Source organism: Ambystoma mexicanum, chromosome 1q, assembly GCF_040938575.1.
Source record: "Ambystoma mexicanum isolate Mex_15411 chromosome 1q, UKY_AmexF1_1, whole genome shotgun sequence".
NCBI lineage: Eukaryota > Metazoa > Chordata > Amphibia > Caudata > Ambystomatidae > Ambystoma > Ambystoma mexicanum.
Genome location: NC_090922.1, coordinates 839,025,716 through 839,048,752, shown reverse-complemented (window position 1 = coordinate 839,048,752; position 23,037 = coordinate 839,025,716). Strand labels below are relative to the sequence as shown.

The following is a 23,037-nucleotide window of genomic DNA, read 5'->3' as shown; positions in this document are numbered from 1 at the left end:
TGCTCTGAGAGAACTAGAAGACTCTTTAATGTTTCTTGCGCAGTTGCTAAAAAATGTATCCTCCAGGCTTGGAAAAGCCCTACACCTCCAAGTATGAACACCTTTTTATGAGAATTGACATATGTGAATGAGAATGAGGAACAATATGTACTGACTCAGCCAAGAATGAGCCGACCGAAGGACATCTGGGGCCCGTTCAGGACATACTTATGTGAACTGCCGTCGGACAATGAAGAACCTATGTGAATATGTATCACCTGTGAAAATGCAAATGTGCCATTGTATGATTTTTCTTGTTATGTTGTTGGAACGAGTTGTGTACCTGCCACTACCTCAATAAAAAAATGTTTTAAAAAAAAAAGAATACGTTGTTTACCCGTAACAATGCTTATCCAGCGTGAGTGTTATTTGTAGAATTGCATGCTTGCATCTCAAGATATGGGCTGGATTATCCCAGAAAGCTATTAACAATAGTTTCTCTTAGAACCTATAAGTGTTGTTAAGCAGGAGGGGCTCAAAAAGGCATTACCGACGTAGAGGCATCACACAATTCCAATTTGTTCTGATGCCGTCTTCTGAAACATTTTCCAATGGATCAGGATAACAATTGGCAAAATGGAAAAACATTAATTGGGGACAGAGATGACCGCAAAAAGGGGTTTTCTAGGAAGGGCTAATGAGGCTCTGCTGGAACCTCAACACTAGAACCAAGACAATAAACAAGACCAAAGCATTGTTGGAAGATTGGAATATTGACACTGCATTCCAGCATGCATACATATAATTAAAATGTTTACTGGCTCATATACCAGTTCTGACAGGGCAATGTATGTCTCAAGTACCTGGATGCTCAATTCCAGGATAGCACACATTCCCAAAACCTCCTACCTCTGACCACTCCGACAGCTCCCACTCTGGCCCGCATGGCTTGTTCCTACACACTTTCTTCTCCATGGGCCTCACAAGGTCCTCCGCCTCACACACCTGATTGTAGACAGAGCTGTCAAAGCCTGGTGCCATCATTTTCCAGCAACGCACACTGCGGACCTGGAATCCTTCGCCACATGTACGTGAACACTCGCTCCATCGACTCGTTTCCCACCTCCAAAGAGAAGAAACAAGTCTTGAAAACAAATGCAAACAGCTATCACTTACCACTTCATTTAATACATTCTCTCGTATAGCTTCCTCATGTTACCTCTCGCAAATACATTCAGTGTCCCACCTTTACTCCCTTGTTTAATTCTTTACTCACACACACAATTCCTCATTTCTTTCTTGCCTCATTTCCTCACATCCTCTGCTGTACCATCCTTTTCTCTGTGCTCCCTGTTGGTTCGTTTATGTCTCCTTCTTCCCATACTCTATCATTGTCTACTTTCCTTGTAACTTGAAACCACCTCGACTTGCCCTTCCAGTAAGACCCTCTTCACAATTTCTGTCATGAATATATTCTTCACTTTCATGGCTCCCATAAGTTATCCTTCTTTTCATTTCATTGTCACCACCACTGCCACAAGCCCACCCAGGTGCATGCACTTAAGCCCAGTGTTTTACACTCTTATTCTTCCTGTCCTTGCCCTACTCTCATCTTTTCCCCTGTGGCTTTCCCATCAGGCAGTTGTATACTTTGCCTAACAACTTCTCCTCACTTGTCTCGTATCCTCAGGCAGGACGATATTCATATTACTTGCATACCGCGTTGCACTGTCACTCACAGCCCCAACCCCGGCCTGACATTCCATAACATTGCATACTCAACTGGGCTACCCCTTCCTGACACTCATAGACAAGCCCTGGGTTGATACCGTCACTCCTCACACATTCTATTCACCTTGGTTGACTATCCTGACCTTTGCACATTGCCCTGGTCATGCTCCCACTACTTGTACACAATCACCTGAGCTGACACTAATAACACTTGCAACCTCACCCGGGCTCACATTCTCTTGCACTATGTACTTACCTTAGCTGGCCCTATTCCATTCACACTTACATGCTCACCTGGGCTGACACTCTCTGCCTGAGCAGAACTCATGAGTTGGCTCCGGCCGGGTAACGGAATCACAGTGTGCCTCCTCCACTTCCACACCATCGTAGCGCACGCACATGGCATAGGAAGAAGTGATTCCTGCCAGAAGAACAAATAGCCATCAGGAAAGGACTGGGGTTACATTCTGCTGAAAGAGCATGGGTCAAGTAAATTACCACAATCTGCTCTAAAGTATGATTCAGTCTTAATGGGTGAATGTGGGTGAGAAAGATTAATTTCACTTTCTCCCCATTTGAAAGTGATGGTGTACCATGTTTCAAACTGAGTGATTGGGTTGTGGTGACCATGGGCGATGGTTGTCATCCGCTCAATGGTGTAGGGCCATGGGGAGTTAAATGAAGGATTCTGCAGACACCCCCAACCAATCACCAGCCTTAGAGAAACAACATCTCAGCAGCATCAGAGGAACCCCAATCTAGGAGAAGACGGAACACTGTAAGAGGTAGGGATCCCGCAAGGGGAATGTTCTGAGGTTAGAAGTCTCAGGCCGAAGCTTAAAGGAAGCCTCTGTTAGCGAGAAAAGAGCTTTATAACCTGTTAGAGTGGGGCAACAAGGAAAGCGCCTGGGTAACCCCTTTACTATGAGCAAATCCCCTAAGCTCTATGATCACCAGAGTGGAAGGGAGTAATCCCTTTTTTTAAAACATTTTTTTAAAATTACTTGTGTATAATCACGTTGTGATTTTTACAAGGAATCCCTTTTATTCAAGGTGTTAAGGAGATTTTCATACGGCTCTCTGGCGAGAGCTGTACAACCACCTAGCATAATGGCAGAAAACCAAATCCAACTGAAAGGGAAGCCAGGCCCCTCTAAAAGTAGTACAACCGGCAGAGCAGTCAGGGTTAACTTCAGGAGGGAAAGAGGGTTGGTAGAGTTGAGCTGCAGAGAGTCCACACAGCTAACTAAAGAAAACACCCAATGCTGGCATATTGGACAAATATACACTTTATTAAAGTAACACATACAATATCTATTTATTTATGGTACTTATAGAGCGCAGACTAAGCCCAAAGGCATCCAGGCACTGAGAGGCAGAGACGCGGTCAGTCCACAAAAAATTACTAGAACAGATGCCTTTTCAAAGCCCTATGAAATCGGGCATGATCAGTGATCTCACGTAACATTGGAGGCAGGGATTTCCACAAGGTGGGAGCCAAAACTGAAAAATAACGACCACGTAAATGCACTCTACGATGATGTGGAATTTTTAGTACGTTTTGAGAGGTCTGGTAACGAATCAACTTATTTTGTAGATACACTGTGCCTACATTGTGAATTGCATGGTGAGTCTTGAATTTAATCCGTTAATTCACCGGAAGCCAATGTAGCTGATAAAGCATGGCCTGTGATGATGTGAAGCTATGGGCATCAAGCGCCAGCCGCGCTGCAGAATTTTGCAGAGTTTGCAGTCGCTGAATCTGGAAGGCAGGTTGATTAAGATATATACCATTACAGTAGTCAAACGACCCCATAATGGATGACGTGACCACCTGAACTCTGCAGTTGGGAGGAAGAAAAGGAAGAATCTTCCTAAGTAAGTTTGACGAAGCCGGCATTACAAACTGCCGCAATGTGTGCCTCTCTGGAGCCTGATGGCAAGAGCTTCACCCCTAAGCTCTGAGCTACTAGGAGCAGGACATAGCCCCAGGGGAGCCAGCCAACAATCTGTGCTCCAGTTGGTATTGAGCATGGGGGCACCGATCACCAAGACCTCGGTTTTCTCCCCATTCAATTTTAACCAATTCTTTGCCACCCAGTCCCCATTTTCTACAAGGCAAGTTTTCAATTTGCCCAGGGGTCCAGAGCCGGTGAATCTAGGCAGAACACTAGCTGTGTATCATCAGCATAGGTGTAAAAATGCACCCCATGCTGAGAAATGAGATCTGCCAAAAGGCGGAGAGATAGAGGTTGAAAAGAAGCAGAGAAAGAGAAAAACCCTGGGGGACACCACATGAAAGAGCAGCCAGCATAGAATTATAAGACCCTAAGGATACTGTTTGCAAACGATCTGCTAGAAGACGATAGCCACACAAGGGGAATTCCCCAAATACCAGGCTGCCCCAGCCTTTGCAGGAGAATTGCATGATCAACTGTATCAAAGGCAGCGTAAAGGTCAAGGAGGATGAGCACCCTAACCTCTCTGTGGTCCAGAAGCATTGCAAAGTCGTCTAACAGCCAGACCATGACCGATTCCATACCCATACGTGCCCTAAAACCCGACAGAAGCAGGTGTAAAGGTTTGATAGCTTCCAGGAAGCGAGAAAGCTGAGCTGTTATAATCACCTCCACAAGTGTTGTGAGAGCTGAAAAGAGGGATTTAGGAGGATAGTTGACACCCAGAGATGGGTCTAAGTGAGACTTCTTTAGAAGAGGAGTGAAAAGAGGATGTTTTAAGAAACAGGGAATAGTGCCAGATGAGGAGGAGTGTTGGAGAGCCCCAGTGAAGAAAGGTATTGTTTCTTGAGGAAGAGCTTGAAGAATGTGAAGAGGAATTGGGTCCATGGGGGAAGCTGAGTTAAGTTTGTTAAATGCAGTGACTGTCTCGTCAGTAACCGATTCAAATTCTCCCTCCTCTTCACTGCAGCAGCATTGGTGACCCTGCGCTCCACAGGGCTCCTCCCTGCCACCCCTCTCATCCCTCTCCTCTCCTATTATGTTTCTCTTGCACTTATTTTGCTCTGTTCGTCTTACCCCTCCCCTCTTCCCTTCTTCATTTATAGCTCTTGCATTATTGAAACGGCTGTCAGGCACGTACAATAATTATGTCATATGTGGTAACAGTTTGTATTCCTCATTGTCCTATGTTGTACCACTAAACGCATAGCACTTGCCCATTCTGAATGTTCCAATGCCTATTAAGACTCACCATTTATGTTTTTTGTTTAACTACTCTCCCTCCCTGCATTGGAGCGCTTTGAAATGCTTGTTAAGTGTATAGGTGCTATATAAATGACCAATCAATAAATAACCACAGGGCTGGTCAATATAGGTGAATTAGACCCGCATATGGATTCAGGGCCGTTCCGCAGGACGGTAGCAATAGATTGCCTAATTTTACCAATTTTCTCTGAAAAGAAGGTGCTAATTGTGTCACATTGAATTTGGGAGCCTGAGGAGTGACTTCCTGATGGGGGCAGTGAAGATAATTCTTCAGCCACTGTAAAGAGCTCTTGCGAGGAACAACATGTGGAGGTGATACAACTGGCAAAAAAAATAGATTTTTCTTCTTTAATCGTGCTGTAATAAGAATACACTGCCTGCTTAAATGCTAATTTAGCTTCAGGTTCATAATCCATTCTCTATCTATGTTCTGCCCAAGGGAAACTAGCATTCCTATATTCCTGAAAAGAGAGAAAGTGGGGGGGAAAGAAAACAAGCAAGAAGCAAGCACATGAAGCAATGGTAGAGTTTCTTTTGCCTGGGCTAGAAACCCTCCATTCTTAAACCAGAGTGTAATGGGACGGATAAAGGGATCTTACCTGAGGAACAGCTGGAGCTACAGGGTGCATAAGCAGACACCTTCCAGCGGTACATGTCGGCCAGGCTGATATCCTTATCCAATGGGTTCACATCAAAGTCATTGCTAGAGAGAGAAAAGGAGATGATCCACTAAGCCTGAATGGGAAGGAGAACAAAAAATAAAGAGAACAAATAACCAGTGAAAGATATCGGAAAAGAGAAAACAATATAAATAAATCAAGACAATACTTTAAAAGGCTTGAGTTAGAAAGACAGAAAAAGGAAACCATAAAGAAGATCAAAAAACGAATAACAGGTAGGAGGGTAGGAATATTTAGCATCGTAGAAAAATAGAGAGAGAAGGAAGATAATTTGAACTTGGCACACACTTGGCACCTTTTCCTTCTGTATCCTGCACTGGCTCATCCCGGCGTCAGTTCAGACCCCTCACATGTCACAGGAAGAGAATTCTGCTCTAAAAATTGTGCATTTTGTAATATACAAAAAACAATTTTCTCACAATTTCTGGATTGTGCAAGTGTCATTACCACAGATTTATCCCCTAAATCCCCTTTGGCCTTTATGCATTTTGATTGAAATGTGATTGATTTGTTGCTGAATTTGCCTTCAGTTTACTTGAAAGAGTGTGGGTTAAAAATTCACTGCAGGGTTATTCAACTCTTCTGGATCTACAAAGCATGCTCAACTGAGACATCAGGAATGTGCCAAAAACTTGTAGAATAACTTCCCCCAAAACCTCCTGGGGTTAGGGATTACCTCAATGCTATTTGGTGCAAACAACAACACTAGCTATCCTTATTGGGGTCCTTGGGCACTACACTCCCCCTGACCAGGCACATATACTACTTCCACCATTTTTGAACATTTGTCTGATGGGCAGACACTGCGTTTGATAAAGGGGTTTCCCAGAAATATGATTTGCACTGTATGGGACTTTTGTGATAATACAATTCACTCACTGTCAATTCTTACATCTAGTGGCAGTGACATGACATGGTTGAAAGACTTCAGGAAACCCCTGTATCTACCACTATAAACACCAGCCAGAGCAAAAGAGCAAAAGTAATAAGAAACTGAAAACAATGGAGCCGTCCAGTCCTCCCAGATAGTGATTGAACTACCATGAATGCTTAAGAACTGAGGGAGGTCTGTAGAACATGAAAGCGCAAGAGCAGCGGCCCAATCAAGGTGGATGTTCTGGCAGCAGTTTGAAAGTTCCAAGAGGGAACTGCACAAGAAGACAAAGAAGAAGATGATGTTGCTACAGCCCTCAATATGGCTTCAAGCTCCTTGCTTGCACCGCATGTCTAAGCAGCCAGCTATTCAGAGAAAGAAGTCCCTTCATCTGAGAGAACTGCAACTAGGGATCTGAAGAGCTCAGCTGGCTGAACAGAGCCTAGCCTGGAAGATTTGAAAGTAGAAGAGTGATAAGAGAATCTGATCTTGCTCAGAGAAGGACAGAGGCCATCAGATGGAGTTAAAATACATTTAAACTGGAATCAGTCAAGGCATTCAACTAAACATGGCTTGGAGCCAACTTACCTTTCTGCCACCATCTCCTGAAAGAAATTGATGGGCAGGTATGTGGTTGGGGCAGATAGTCTTTCCTGGATAGCCCCTTCTGATTCAGTGTTCACTATGCATAGAGTGAGTGAAGAGGATACAGAAGCCTGTTCACTTTGTCTCCTACCTCAGAGGTGAAGTGACACACGTGTGGAACTGATGAGCTACCAGAAAAGGTATAGCTGCATGACAGAGGCTGTTGAGCAAAGTTTGGGAAAATGCTGACTCAGTATCTGCAAGGTTTCAGAGCTTTCCAGAAGAAAGATCAAGGGAGTTGGGCAATATGTGCAACTGGGACTATGAGAAAGCCGAAAGGGTGTATTTGAGGAAACCATGCGGTTAACTGTGATTAGCTTTTAACCATGCAGCACACTTTAGAGGATTGTCCCACAAACCTGCAATAGCACCAAGCCAATGCCTAGTGAGGGACCCCTAGCTGCCACATGTGTCTGCAGACCAACGGTTGCACGCTAAGTAAACCAGAATGGACATGGTCCTCCCAAGAAGCAGGAGATGCCCCTGGCAGTTGTTATAGGAAAACCCATAACCACAGAGCCACAACATAGGCAGGCCCTAGGTGGTTAGCAAACACCAGAGGTGCTAGGACAAAAGGCAACTTGTTAGAAACATTCTTCTTTTTGTAGCTTTCCTTTTTACTTCGATAGGACAGCTAGCATATCTGCTGACTATTATGAGACCCTAATCTGATTGTTGGGAGTGATGTCTTTTTAAAGCTCACTTCCTTGCTGAACTTATTTCACTTTTTGGGAATTGGTGAGTCCTTAAGGTTACCAATGCAGTGGGATTCTATGACCCACTTAGGCCAATGGATCCCTAAGAAGGGAAGTGCAGGGGAACCACATTTCCTCTTTCTTTAATTGTAGGGGTGTTTCCACATCCTCAGTAATGCCCTGATAGGCTGGTGGCAGTGGCTGGCACCTTTATTTTACACTTTTTATGGTGAACCACTGTTTACTTTATTTTATACTGCATGCAGGGCTTTTGCTCACTACAATCCTCAAAAGAGCTGGCCATGTTGTTTAAGCCTTCTTGTTGTGCTTCACCTGTCCTTTTGGCTGTCTACTTCCTGGCCAGGGCTAGTGAATGGCCATATATGGAGTCGCCTCTGTGGGCTCTAGCCAGAGCTGATATGTAGCTTTTGTGCATGGAATTGGTTTGGACAGGTTAAGGAGCTGCAAGCAGTCTCACTACACATCTCACATATTTTGTGCGGTCGTGGCTGTACCTGAGCTGGCAGTCAATGATTCGACAACCGCCCAAAGTTTGAATGTTCCTTATCCCCCAGCCCAGGATTTCATGAGATATGGGGGAGAACTGGAGCCATTTCTTTAGTCGACCGCTTGAACCAGGAATCAGAAATATGAGAGGCTGCAAAGGGATGCTGGAAGACTGCTACTGGGACAAACATTGCTCAAGCCATCTAGTGCAGATTCTTCGACAGGGGAGACCTTTCATGGTGGCTCCCTCCTTTGAGCTGTGGGACCACACCGTTCCAAGTCATGCATCACCAATGGGATCTCCCTGGAGCTCTGAAGAGTCATGGGTCCTGTAGTTGACATCTACTATCCAAAGAGGGGACATCCCCTGTTGCCTAAATCTCACACAGCCTGATGATGTGAAACTGGCAGTGCACTCTCATCATGGTTCCTGGACATCACTGCTCTGCTGCTCTATTCCAAGCAGAGGAGCCTTTCACTTCAAGGTCGGAGTGGCTGGTTTGCAAACCATTTTTCCACATGCACTAACATTGGGCATGAAGGCCTTCCCTGCAACTCTTACCTTTGTTGGTGGAACCTGCATATTTGAATCCTTTCTGGGATCACGCTGGAGGGCCAGGATTGGTAGATGGCCAGTTTGCAGGAAACTTTCTTTTTAGATGTTGAAGTGCCACTGACTAAAGCAGTAACATTGATGTTGAACCCATTGCTTCTTAGAACTTTGAATATCTCTCAAAACACTCTGAAGATAGCCAACCCCTTGTTACTTACTATGAACACTGTTTAACACTTCTGCTGCTGTCTTTAAATTTTACTAGGATTGTGATAGTTTGTTTTAACATCCTTTCCCCAAGTGAGTTTAGGTCATTGTAACTGTTCTTACCAATAACTGTATTGATCTTAAATAGTGGTATGTGTTCTAATTGGGAACCTAACTTGGAATGTAATGTGTATATGGTTTTTTCTTGCCTGTATTATTTTAGTTTAATGCATTTGTGTTGGTAAATACGTCTATGTTTATGCCTACTTGTGTGGACAATCTATTGCAAGCTGATGGTTTTGTTAACTGCACTTTACAACAAGCTCATGATCTCCTTAGTTTAGGCCTTACTGCTCAGCCTCTTTACCAAATGAGAGTTGTGTTAGATTTTCTTAGTAAACCTTTGCAGGTCCACAAATGTTGACTTCTACATCAGCAGTGGTTATGAAAAAATTCATAACGCCAGAAATTCTGAATTTTGTTGGAACTGTGGGAATCTTATAAACAGAAGGAAGAACACTCATTGTAAAGTCAAACAGGGAGGAGACAGGCGGTCATCCTGCCCTTCCAGAAAACTCTACAGAGATAGTCCACGTCTCCCTGGGAATCCTGGCCCATCACCAGGAAGTCTTGGGTAAAATTCATGAGAACAATCAGCATTACCTGAAAGGTGTCTGCATCAATGACATAAGGACATATGCCTTAAAAGACACTGGGGTTAATATCACGCTGCAAGACAAGACACTGCTCATTCCAGGAAATCTAGAAAAGGGTCTTGCTGTGCCAAAGGGCCTGTTACTGACCCCCAAATCCATGTACCTATGCCATATGGGCTTAAGGACAATTTTGATTTGATTTGAGGGATTTATAACGCGCTCTAAAAAACCCAAACCGTATAATGGTACAGATGACATTTACAGAGGCCAAATACCAGAATTGTATAAATACCCTGCATCCCGTCTTAAGGCCAAACAGTTCCAAACAGGCCTGACGGAAGCCATAACTTTATTTAAACAGAAATGTTTTTAGGTCCTTGCAGAACTTAAAGAGTGAGTCAAGTCTCCTAATTACCCTGGGTATACTATTCTAGGGTCTAGGGCCAAACACTGTGAATATTCTATCCCCTTGTGATACAAATGTAGATGTGGGAATAGCCAGCAGAGCTTGGTCCCGTGAACCTAGGCATCTAGATGGCTGATATAGCTTAAGCTTGTCCTTCAGGTAGTCAGGTCCTACATTGTTCAAACATCTGAATACTAGACATGCTACCGTGAACTTAATGCAATCCTCAACCGCTAACCAGTGGAGTAATCGACGTGAAGGAGAAACATGGGAAGTAATATTTAGTCTACAGATCAGCCTGACTGCTGCATTCTGAGCTTTTTAAAGTCTGTAAAGTAGTTTTTTTGGAATACCCATCAGTTGGCTGTTACAATAATCCAGGTGGGCATTCCTAAGTGCTCTCAACACTGATGCATGGTCCTCTTTTGGAATATACGGAAGAGTCTGCCCAAGAAGTCTCAGAGAATAAAAAATTGCTTTCACCTTAGTTCCAACCTGGCTTTCACAGCCCAGGTTACTCTGCCAGATGCAGCCAAGATTTTTTACTTTAGCAGAGAGTTTGGGTTCAACTCCCAATAGATTGGGAAATGACTGATTTTTCATGGTGGTACAAAGCTGTTCAGGACCAAACAGAATAAATTCTGTTTTTGCAGTGTTTAATTGCAGTTGATTGGAAGCATCCACTCACTAATCTCTTGGAGGCATTCGCTGATCCTGGAAAAGGTTTCTTCGACATTATCAAATGTAATGAAAATCTGAGTGTCATCTGCATACGATTGGAAGCTCATTCCGTGACGTCTCAAGATTTCCATTAACAGTCGAAGATACAAATTAAAGAGAAGCAACGATAACAACGACCCCTGTGGGATGCCACATCCCATAATACTGAGATCTGAAGTAAAGGCTACCAGTCTAACACATTGATGGAGATTCTCCAAGAAGGATATAAACTACTGAATAGCGTGCTCCGAAACTCTGCCGACCGACCTTTGTCGATCTAGGAGAATAAAATGATTAACTGTATCAAAAGCGGCTGACAGGTCAAGCATCACCACAGTGAAAGCTTGCCCTGATCAGCCACCCTCAACAGCTCGTCATAAACTGCCAGCAGAGCCATCTCCGTACCAAATTTAGGGCGAAATCCAGACTGCAAGGAATCTAGAAGTGACTCTTCTTCAACAAAAGCCTGTAATTGTTGAGCCACCACTTTTTCCAGAATCTTCCACAATCAGCGTCATAAGTATGTTGGAAATAGTAAAAACATGGTATTTAAAATGCATCCTATTTTTAAAATACCACCTAATTCTGAGTTGCAATCGCATAGGATATTTACTAAATGGGCAGGGGGATAGCTCAGGTGCATCACGTTAGTCTTGGAAGCAAGAAAATGCAGCATAACACAGGTTCAAATCCCGATCCCACACTTAGAAACCAATCTCTGGTATTAAGTGCATTATAAAAGAATAATTATAATTACAATTACAATGGGGTATATAGGAAGTACTCCATGGGATAACTATGGTTAAATTACTCAATAAAATATCAGTTATTTATCTAACACAACATTTTATATATGATCGATGGAAATCAGAGCCTGTGTAAAACTGCATAAACATTTCAATAGGTGGTATAGAAGATTTCCTAAGCATTTCTTTTAGTTGAAAGATTATCTTCACATATCTATTTTTAATAGAATAAATCCTATTGTTTTATTTGTAACTGAGGTTCATACTTCAAAGCAGAACATATGCCAAGAAGGCTATAAATCTATCACCAAATATTCAAATCAAAGTATATAGCTCTTATGACACACTTTGCAATTTAGTAATTAGCCTATTTTATTCAATTTGAAACAGTTGCTTTGCAAGGTCTTTAAATAACCAGGACTTGGTTCCTATGATTTCTTTTCATTAACAAATATTACTAAAATGTCTTAACACAACAGCAACACAAGTTTTTATTTCTATTATGTTTTAAATCCCGAAATGCTATAAAAAGTGAAGTTGACACACAATGTAAGGCCTTTACTCCAAAATAATTTAACAGTTGTGCCTGAAAGGAAAACAGCCGTTGCCAAACCTGCCTTGGCTTCTACAAATGAAAGAAGGGAAACAGAATGGCTGCTGTGGGCTGTGGTGCATTCAGGCAGGTAATCAAAAGGGAGACCCCTTGAATTATGAATCTCAAACTTCTGAAACATTTTGCTGCCATGGGAGAGTGGTAGACTGATTACATGGCACAAAGAGTATTCTGTAATACAACGGTGAGCGCAAAAAGGAGATCATAACAACATGTGATGTTCAGGAAAATGTTTGCATTAAAGAATCATTATTTAGTGAGAAGCATGCTGTGGATGTTGAGATATGTTATGTTAAGAGGCTTTTTTGATAAGACGCCAGTTATCACTGTGGCGGTGCAGCAGCACCAAGACTTACCAGAGAGTGACGTATTGTACCCCTGACAAGGGTATCCTGACCTTGGTCTGCAGGAGATAACTGGGCAAGCTCCTGTCAGTAAGGTCAGTCAGAATAGAACTGAGGGTACAGAGGATCTCTTTGTGAAAGATGACATGATAGCTATAGAAATACAAGGGATTCAATCAAGACTTGTGGCTAACTCTAGACACATGAACTGGCCATCCAAAACTAACATAGTTTCATAATTTTGGTGATAAAATAGGATATTGGTATCTGTTAATATTAGCTGAAAGCTTGTTGAAAAATTAAGATTTAAGGGTCTTTGATAAGTAGTCAAATTTAAGAACAAAGAAATCTGAGAAAGTGTTAGGATTATATTGAGCCATTGGTGTTGTTAGTGTCTCTGCATACAGGGTTTGGCAAACTGTCAGTATACAGATGTATTTGTTTACCACATCCAAAAGGCCGAATCAGCCTAGGCAGTGTTGAGGGATCATGGGTGTTGTAGGCTATAACATCTGGAAGGCGAGAGGTTTGCTAGCCATGCTTAGTATTGTCAAGTGTAAGGCTGTTTAACTCAATTCCAGAATTCCTATCATGGATCACATATGAGGACTAACAATAACATATTCACACGATTGGAATGCTTTCAACATTAATATGTAATATAGATGATCATCACAGGGGAAAAGAAGGATTTAGCTTAGTCAAAGTGATTAATATAATGCAATCAAAGACAAATACTAGTGGGAGAATTAGGTAGCAACTTAAACTATGAGCAGTGACAAGCTGTGCTTCCTACAGGGTGCACTCAAGAGGCCAGTTAGAAATAGAGCTCATGTTTTGAGGGCACTTAAACCTCATTCTAACAAATGTAAAACTTATTAAAAAAAAGGAGAGCCACACCTGCAATCCAGTGATGACAATATCACAATAAGCGCCCATTCTGGGGGCTTCACCGGGTGGTAAGAGCCCGGGTTCCCAAGTTATAGTGTGAGTGCCTTAACACATGGCCCCAGAGCTATTACCAGCCGCTGAAGCCCCCAGAACGGGTGCTTATTGCTATTAGCACCACAGGTTTTCAATTAGGAAACCATGGGTGTTAAAAGCAATGCATTTTGTTTGAATGAACGGGACAAGATGGCCTCCGTGGAGCTGGAAGACGGAGCCCAGCTTCCACGGCAGCCGGCGAGGACACAGAACAGCAGCTGCGACTGGGTACCTCTGCCATTTTGTTTTGGGTCATTGCTTTAGTTGGGAAAGACAAAAGTGAGGCCTAAAATGGCTGTTGTGCAAACAAGGATTCACTCTGAGCTCAGCTCTTCACTCGCTGTAGTGGTTTGAGCTGGTTTACACTTGCCCCTATCCTCAGATAGGCCAATGCACACCCTTTATGGGTGGACCTGAGTGTTTGGTGGTATTAAGTACCAACCTGATTGGCTGCCTGCCAAAACCTTTGTGTGCCTGCCTTTTGTGTCACTGGAGGGCTGGCTTAAGAAAGCCCATTAATGAATGAGTATATGTAGGGGAGACCCTGACCCTTGTATTTATCAGCATTGCTGAAGGATTCTGACCCACTGCTGTATTATAAGGAACCGTTTTGGCCATGCTGGCTGGATCCTGCATTCTATTCTTTTCCCTTTCCCTTTCTATCCCATTCTATCCGGTTTCTTCTTTTGTGTGCTGGACATCCTTCCTGGGCTATCCTTCCATCTCCTCTGCTCCACTTCACTGGATGGATTGGATGCCCATGCTGTGACACGTTCTTGGACTTTTCTCCACTGTTTTCCCATCCCCTAATTGTAACACCTTGAGGTAAGAAATCTCTGTCACCACTACCTCACCTTTGCCCTGCGTTTGGTCCTTCACTGTTGCACCTGTCATGTGACTTTTTATTGCTGGCTGCGCTTTCTGTGTGACTTTGGAATCGCTTATTTGGCAAATTTCTTGTGGGGTACCCACCTGGGAAGGCTGACACTACCTTTTTGGGGTCATCAGGGTCATCGTTGGTCCAGGATTCAAGTCCCTGTGTGAATGGATCCTATACGTGTCCCTGCAAAAGCAGGTTATCTTTCCATTCCTTGGCTAAGTTCTCAGAAAGTGATGTTGAGAGTAATTATCCCTGGATCCTGGAATGGTGTGAACATACCAACTTGGACAATTCCCCTAAGTGACTTTTAGGGGCATCTACCTGATCATTGACATGTTACCTGGTTCCCTGGAGTTTTCAAAAAGAGACTGGAATTAACCCATCCCCTTGATTTATTGTACAATTTTGAATCTGTGCATTACACACCTGTCAATGGAAACGTGCTGTAAATGTACCTACGTGTTGGTTATTTTGTATCACTGAATTTCTAAGAGTGTAATGAGACAATATGCGCCTGATATTGTAAGGTAGACTCTATCCGGACTTTTGGTGGCCCTTTAGGCATTGTTGGCTATGTGTTAACCCATGTTCTTCTCTAGGTTCTATATGTAATACGTAGTGTTAATATGAATCATCAATGCTGCTATGTACTAGAGGTGAGGGGAATTGTTCTGACTATCCGCGCGTGGCTTTTTGGGTCCTGATTAGGACTCTGTAAATGTGTTTTATTTCTCTCCATAGTTCCCCTTTTCTCCCCACCTCTTACCTTATGTGTATTGTGCCTGACACAAGGTAGTGCACATGCATTTAGCTTATGAGTGGACAAGGGGTGCCTATGGCCCTTTCTGTTTTTTAACATGCTCTTTATGTTCCAATGAGTTATGGTTAACTCAATGTACTTATTGGACCTTATAGATATCATATGTTTTCTGATAAAGTGTATATTTTTCAGTATACCAGTGTGTATTCTCTATGGGCGGCTACTGGGAAAATTGTACTTTACTACCAGGCTACCTCCGCTCTTGAGTTAAGCCTGACCAATCTACTATATCTACAACTAGATAGAGTTTGGTATTTTTGATTGGCTGGAAACTCTGTCTTTCTTTTAGATTACATGGTTGTACATCCCTTACCAGAGAGCTGTGGAATAATCTCCCTTGCAGGAGCGCAATAGATACATACTTGTCAGGAATCATCCTGCGAGTTTCCACAGGTACTAGTAATATAAACAACCTTCTTTTATCACTAGCTAGACACATTAGTTAAGCAATAGGCCCCGAGCTGGGGGGGCATTACCACTTACAAGCCCAAGTTAAAAGGAGTGTTCCCAGCGTGTCCGCTCCCGATCAGGACCAGAATGAAGAAGATAAGTGGGGCTGAGGGAGAGAAATCTGAGGCAAATTGGGAGTCGGTGGGGGCACTTACCTTGATGGTGGGCTCAAGCCATACGAAGGCTCAGAGCAGCAGGATTACTGTATGGTAATTTCCCCGCTCTGACCATCTCCATTGGCTGGAAGGACAAAGCCACGCACCCGCCAGGTACTAACGGTTCCGAAAGACTGTAGGAGAACAGCTGAAGCCCCATAATCCCTCCACACAAAGGACGCACAGACAGGGCTAGGATCTATAGGACCACAAGACTGACTGCTGAGCAAACAGATGAAACCACTGTGAAAGAGCAGGCAGTGGAAGTTCCTGGACTCTCTATCGAGGGAATTAGACCAAAGCATTTCAGAAGATGCCAGCTGTTTAAATTTCTGTGGTGCAACCTTCCCTAGAGTACTACGCCCAGATCAGAAGGCCACTTATGGCATATCGGTTCTAGTCTTTAGGCTCTGGAAAATGCCTAAAATGGTGCAAGGTCTACTGAAATCTTAAGACACAGGTTGGAAGGAATACAATTGGCAAGTTCTGGAAGAGGGTACATATAAACTATACATTCAAAGACCAAAAGCCAAGTGCAATTCCTCGTATGACTCCGACCTAGCTACACTTAAACGTAAGTGTAGGGCGGCTGAGAGGAAATGGAGGGCTTCTTGTTCATCCTCTGACAAACTGGCCTGTCGCCTGCCCCAAAGGCAATACCGACTGTCTGTCCTCACCAAGAACAGAGTCCACATTCAACCACGTGTCTCGGCGGCATCTAACAACTCGGGAAAACTCTTTAAAATCTGCAAGGAGCTGGCCAAACCTGCTGCAATCTCCACCCCTCCTGTTGCCTCCCAGGCTCTTTGCAATGCCCTTGCCTCTCACTTTATCTCAAAAACCCAGGACATCTTGTCCACTGCCTCCTCACCTTCCCCTCCTCCCCCCTCTCCATCTATGCTTGCCGACCCTCCCACAGCCGCTCCCCCACCCCCCTTCTCATCCTTTCCTCTTTTCTCCCCAGATGAGGTCGCTAGACAAGTCCGATCTCAGAGAGCCTCGTCAAAACAGGTTCATCCCAGTTCCTCTAAAACCATCAATGGCCACATTGACACCCTCGCTCCAGCCCATGCCGATTTTTGCAACAACTCATTTGCCTCAGGATCCTTCCCCTCCCCTCTGAAGCACTCCCTTGTGCATCCTCTTCTCAAGAAACCCACAGCTGACCCTTCCTGTCCAGCTAACTATCACCCAATTTCCATTACTCCCTTTCTGGGCAAACTCTTGGAAAAGCTGGCCATCTGCCAGCTTAAACTTCATTCAAATTCTGTTGGCTGTCTCCATGACCACCAATCTGGCTTCAGAGCTGCCAGAAGCACGGAAACCGCTCTCCTGAACATCCGTGAAGATCTGCTCTCCAACCTTGACTCTAACATACCCTATGTCCTCATCCTACTCGATCTCTCTTCTGCCTTTGACACGGTCAACCATACCATCCTGCTCAATCGTCTCTGTGATAACCTAGGTATGACCGATCAGGCTGTGGCCTAGTTGACCTCTTTCCTCTCTGATCGACCCTCCCAGGTCACACTGGGGTCCTTCCTATCTTCTATCTCCCTCTCTACCTGTGGTGTTCCCCAGGGGTCTAACCTTTCGCCTTGGCTTTTCAACCAATACCTAGCAACTCTCGCCCACTGCATTGCCTTTTTCTGCTCACACTGTCAGTGCTATGCTGACGACACTCAACTCATTTTCAGATAGCCCTCAACCACCTCCTCTCCCATCTCTGACTGCCTTACTGCCATTCAAGATTGGTGTTCCTCCAATGATCTTTGTCTGAATGCCAGCAAGATAGAGATCCTCCTCATCGGCACACCTTCTCTATCCTTTCCCCTCACTCTCTGGCCTGCCTCCCTTGGCCCTCCTCCTACCCCCACTTGCGAGGCCAAGAACCTCAGGGTCATCTTTGATTCCACACTTTCCTTCTCCGCCCACATCTCTGACGTCTCAAAAAAGTCAAACTTCCTACTGCACCTCCTCAGAGATACTCTGCCTTTCCTCTCCTTCCCCCAAAAGCTCACTGTCTCCCAAGCTCTGGTTCTCTCTAGGTTGGACTATTGTAACATCTTCTTTCTAAATCTACCTGCCTCTACTCTCCGACCTCTGCAACTAATCCAGAACAGTGCTACGAGACTTGTCCTCAAGCCCTGGGATCGGATCTCCCCAGCTCTGAAATCTCTCCATTGGCTCCCCTAGGATGCAAGAATTACATTCAAAACCTTCTGCATTGTCCACAAGGCTTTCTGGGGCCTGGGTCCAAAATACCTTCAGCTATTCCTCCGCAAATACCTCCCCTCTCGACCTCTTCGCTCCTCTACCACTGACCCCCAGAGTCAGTCGTTTTTCAACGAAACATGCTGGGGGTAGATCTCTGTCTTCAGCTGGGGCCTCCCTTTGGAACAGCCTCCCTGTCACTCTAAAACTTGAGAACCATCTCCGGTTCCGGAAGCACCTCAAGATCTTCCTCTTTGCTTCTGCCTTCGCCCACCCTCTCCCCTGCTGATCTGTTCTCTCTTGGCACTGTGCACCTGGCCACCCTCTGTCCTCCGGGCCCAGGTTCCTGCTCACCCTGCCATACTCCCGCACTGCCTCCAGGCCACCCCATGCACTGGGGTCTGTATCTGTACCTATACAGCCCCCCCTTTGTTTTGTCTTCCTGCACTTATCTGACCTACCCGGTCTGCTGTCTTAAACTCAGCACTTGCCACTTGCTGGGTGCACTATCACTTTTGTTGCTGTTATTATTTATTTATTTGTTATTTATTCTGCTCTCCTTTTGCTCTGCACTTTCCACTTCGCCCCCTTCCTTGCACCTTTCCCCTCCCCCTCCCCCATGCACTTGCCCGTTCTCAATGTCGCCGGGCCTAGTAAAATCATTGTTTTGTTCTCGCCTGTTCCACTCCCTTGCCTTGTCGCGCTCTGAAACAATTGTGTATGAGCGCGATAGACATAAAATATCAAAATATCAAACATGTAGAAGAGGATGTGTGCATTTTGCAGGACGGGTGTGGCTCTCAAGCAAAGGGTCATCACGAGATAAGACTTTTTTAGTGGAGGTTCGGAAGTGACCTAAAGAATTATAAACTAGAACTGTGACATCAAGGGCTAATTACAGCCTAAGGTGTTGCAATACTTAAGAAAATGTACAAGCTAGAGCGGCAAACCCTATTTCCCATATATATCTATGTGTCTGGATAACTCCTGTACCTGTCTGTGCCTGCGGCCTGCAGGGGCTGCACCTTGAATGTTTCATTGGAGGCTCCTGGATTCTGTGTGATGGCCTTCATCAAGGCAATACCCTCAGACTCTTCTAGTGTCTGCTCTTCCTGTGCCTGCTGCCTGGCACCAGTTACTGTGTGGTCTTCAGCACCTCTCATTCCCAGTACATCCATCTTCTCAAGTCTATTGCGCAAGTCACCCTCCTCGCCCCATCCTGCCAGTAGTGCCCCCCAGAAGCCAGCAGTGCTGTTCCTCCGAGCCAGAATGGTTGCCAGATGCTGGATTCCTCGGCACAGAGCCAGTTCACCACGATCCCCAAGGCGGCACATCCTCCAAAATTGCCGCAGTCTGGAGGCCCGAATTCTGCTTCCACCGACCTTCCTGGTGCGGAGGGCCCCCAGGGGACGAGCTGTGCTCATCGGTATGTGGTTTACATGGAGATCTGAAAGAACAGAGTGCGGAAAAGAAGGGTTAGATAAGAGATTTTACCAGGAGAAATACACATATTAACTCTCATGAGAGCCTGATCACACAGCTTGCGAAAGCTAACAGTGTCAAGCTAGCATCACCTCTGGCACGAGACTGCAGACACACCTAGCACAAGAAAACCATCTCCCTTGCAGCATGAGAGGCGCCTGGCCTAAGCCTCCGATTAACTTGGATGTTGCCTTAGATACCATTAAGCAAAGACTGGGTCCCATAATTATAAAACCCCTCCTTATTTACCTTAGTAAAAGTGTCTTTTAAGTGCCTATATGGTGTCATAAATACGTAGCAAAACACAATGCAAATTAAATCACTAGAAAGTCTGGGAAACTAAAGAATAACAGTGAAGTAATTCATACGTTTAAAGCCGAGACCCATCAACAGTAGATAAAAAGACAATGCTTGTTGTGACTGGGCCTGAGGCCGCTCATTCCTTTTATTAATTCCGTTACATGGTCACTGACACGTGACATGACCAGGAGCCCTGGGAGATACCCTGCTCCCAGGAGGGGTGACACACTGTGATGCTGCCCCTTTAAGGGTTCAGCACGCGGCGGAGTGACGTTGCACTCTGCTGCGTGCCTACAAATAAACGGGGCGTTCCCGGCCACGTCAAAGCGACCGGGGAGCCCGAACTGCATACAGCGAGCTCCGTGTGAATCTGTAGTGGAGGGGGCTCACGGCACTATGCATGACCCTGGTTGACCCACAACAGTGGCGACGAGGTTGCATCCAAGGTCATTTTTCACTATTTCCATGCCGCGGAAAGGGAAAGCAACATGCGGCTCGGCGGCCATTTTGATGATCAGGCCTAGGATGGTCACGGCCCTATAAAAGGGTGTCTGTGCGCCATCCAGACCAAATTTTGGGATATTTCAGCAGCGGGCAGCTGTCTCTGTGCACACTGCATGCCATGAGTTCAATTTTCATATTTTTGAGTGTAACATTTCGTCGAGTTGAGGTCAGGTGCTGGGGGAGGCCTGCTGTTTTCTTTGTTGGTCCCCTAGGCCCACCCAGCTCACTTTTTGGAGCTGCTGGGGTATCTTCATCATCTCCTGTGGTTTCTCCTGCCATACCCTACATATGTTTTTGGACTGACATGCTGCATATGCCCCCAGGGCTTGTTTTTCTTGGTTTGGTGGCGGTGAAGAACAAAGGAGCCTGCCATTCCATCCATTTCATCTGGAAGAAGACTGTCTGGGTGAGTTACGGCCCCAAATGTAATTTAGGTCGGGTGTCTGCGCGCTCACAGCCATGAACGATCAGGCTGACCAAGCTGCGCCTGCGCCTCCGCCCCCTGTGCCCCAAATGATGGCCCTGATGAGACCACCAGAGGCGCTACAACCAATCCCTGTGTTTGACTTCACGGGTGCCCCATCTAGCCTGGGGCCCAGACGGAAAAGGTGGATAGATCGGCTGGATATGTGCTTTCGACCTACCATGGAAAAAAATGAGGACAGTAAGCTGGCTACACTTTTGTATTCTGCTGGACCTGCGGAACACTAAGTGTTTGAATCCCTTCAACCTGTGAACAACTGAAACGCTGCGGCGAAGGCTGCTCTTCACAATTACTTCTTGCCCCTGGCAATTGTGGACTATGAGTGCTTTGTGATGAGGTCTACCCGTCAGAAGGACGATGAAACACTGGACAACTTCTATGGCCGACTGCGCTGGCTGTCAGTGACATGCGCCTGAGACAACCCTGACACGATGGTCAGAGAACAGCTGATCCAGGCGTGTGCATCTGGCAAGCTACGCAGACAGGTACTGCGGAAGCCAGGCATCACCTTGCCCCAGATTCTTGAGCTGGGTTGGTGCCAGGAAGTTTCGGACGTGAGGGCATCCAGGATGGAGGCCGGGGTGTGTCCTGGCAAAGCAGAAGAGGTGTGTGCTGCAGGGCGTGGCACAGGTGGGAGAGGTGCCAGGAGGTCAGGGGGCAACTTCCGTGACCGTTCTGGAAGCTTTGAGGACTCGTGCCCCAAGTGTTGGTATGACTTGCCCCACCCTGCGGAATGCCCAGCTGCGAGGAAAGCGTGTGGCTGGTGTGGTCTGGCCAATCACTATGCCCGCATGTGTAGATTTCCTCCTCTACCAGTGGTAGTGCCGAGGGGTCCAGTCCAGTCTGGCTATTTTCATCAACCACGCCCACCCAATGTCGCCCAGGTGGACCAGGGAGAAGAGGGCGCTCAACTCGAAGAGGATGAAGAGGAAGAGGAGGAAAACATTTTCTTTGTGTCCAGTGTGAGTGCCCTGCGCTCTAAGAACAGGCGGCAGCCGAGGTGTCTGGTCACGGTGAATGACTCATCTGTCACGGTGCTGGTAGACACTGGGGTCTCCGTGAACGTCATGGCGAGAGAACATTATGATGCCATGGAGTGTCCCCCCCAGGGCACGAATATTCAGGTTTAGGGTGTTCGCAACCGATTCCACTTGACGGTGCCTTTGTGGCTGATCTGGGACATGGGGACTCTCGCATAAGAGCTTGCTTCTACGTCACAACTGTGAGCAGCAATACTCTGTTGAGCTGCGCGGCGGCAGAGGCCCTGGGGATTGTCAGTTTCGTATACTCGGTGTATGTAGAAGACATTAAAATGTCACTGGACAAGTACTCCCGGCTGTTTGAGGGGATTGGGCGGATGACAGGGGACCCTATAAGACTGCACATTGATAAGTCGATTCAATCCATCGCTCTGAAACATCGATGTGTGCCTTTCCACTTGCGGGACTTGGTCGATCGAGAGCTGGATAATCTAGTCAGCCTCAACATCATCGAGAAGGCTGCGGGCCCAACCCCGTGGGTGTCCCCCATCGTCATTGCCAGGAAGCCAAAACAGCCGGACTCGGTGAGGATATGCGTCGACATGCCGCTCCCCAACAAGGCCATCAAGAGAGAGCGGCTTCAGTCGCTTGGCCTGACCCTGCACCGCGACAAGTGTGAGTTCCTCAAGACAACCTTCAAGTTCTTTGGGTTCGTGTTTAAGGAGGGAGGCTTGTCACCTGACCCCCGCAAAGTTAAAGACATTATAGAGGCACGACCGCCAAAAAATGTGTCGGAGGTGCAGAGTTTTCTCGGCATGGTCACATACTGTGGCCGTTTTATTAAGAACTTAGCCTCTCGGTCTGAGCCATTGCAAGCCCTCACAAAGATGGATGTCACGTGGCAGTGGGGGCTGCTGTAACAAGCGGCATATGAAGACATCAAAAGTACCCTCACAACTGAAGACACCATGGCCTTCTTCGACCCAGCCCTGCAGTCGGAGATTGTGGTGGACGCCAGCCCGTTTGGCCTGGGGCAGTCTTAAACCCAGTAGACGCCAACTTGGATGTCCGGCCGGTGGCGTATGCCAGCAAGGCCCGCTCGGAGACCAAGCAACGGTACTCCCAGATTAAGCGGGAGGCCCTGGCTGTCCTGTGGGGCTGTCGGTATTTCAGGCTATACGTCCTTGGGCAGCCAGTGACAGTA

The 23,037-nt window shown here is 45.9% G+C and overlaps 1 protein-coding gene across 7 annotated transcripts in view; it reads right to left on the bottom strand.

The window, feature by feature from the left end:
- Positions 1-23,037, bottom strand: part of LOC138537634 (ADAMTS-like protein 2) — a 678,742-nt gene that overhangs the window by 187,738 nt on the left and 467,967 nt on the right. For 5 of the 7 annotated variants that reach the window (XM_069641464.1, XM_069641466.1, XM_069641468.1 and 2 more), the window contains exons 10-13: positions 19,077-19,530; positions 5,534-5,637; positions 2,005-2,131; positions 889-1,102 (exon numbers count right to left, since the gene is read on the bottom strand). In XM_069641464.1, coding sequence (XP_069497565.1) covers positions 889-1,102; positions 2,005-2,131; positions 5,534-5,637; positions 19,077-19,530 — 899 coding nt within the window. The remainder of the gene's footprint in view (positions 1-888; positions 1,103-2,004; positions 2,132-5,533; positions 5,638-19,076; positions 19,531-23,037) is intronic. The other 2 variants (XM_069641465.1, XM_069641470.1) reach the window with 1 other exon arrangement.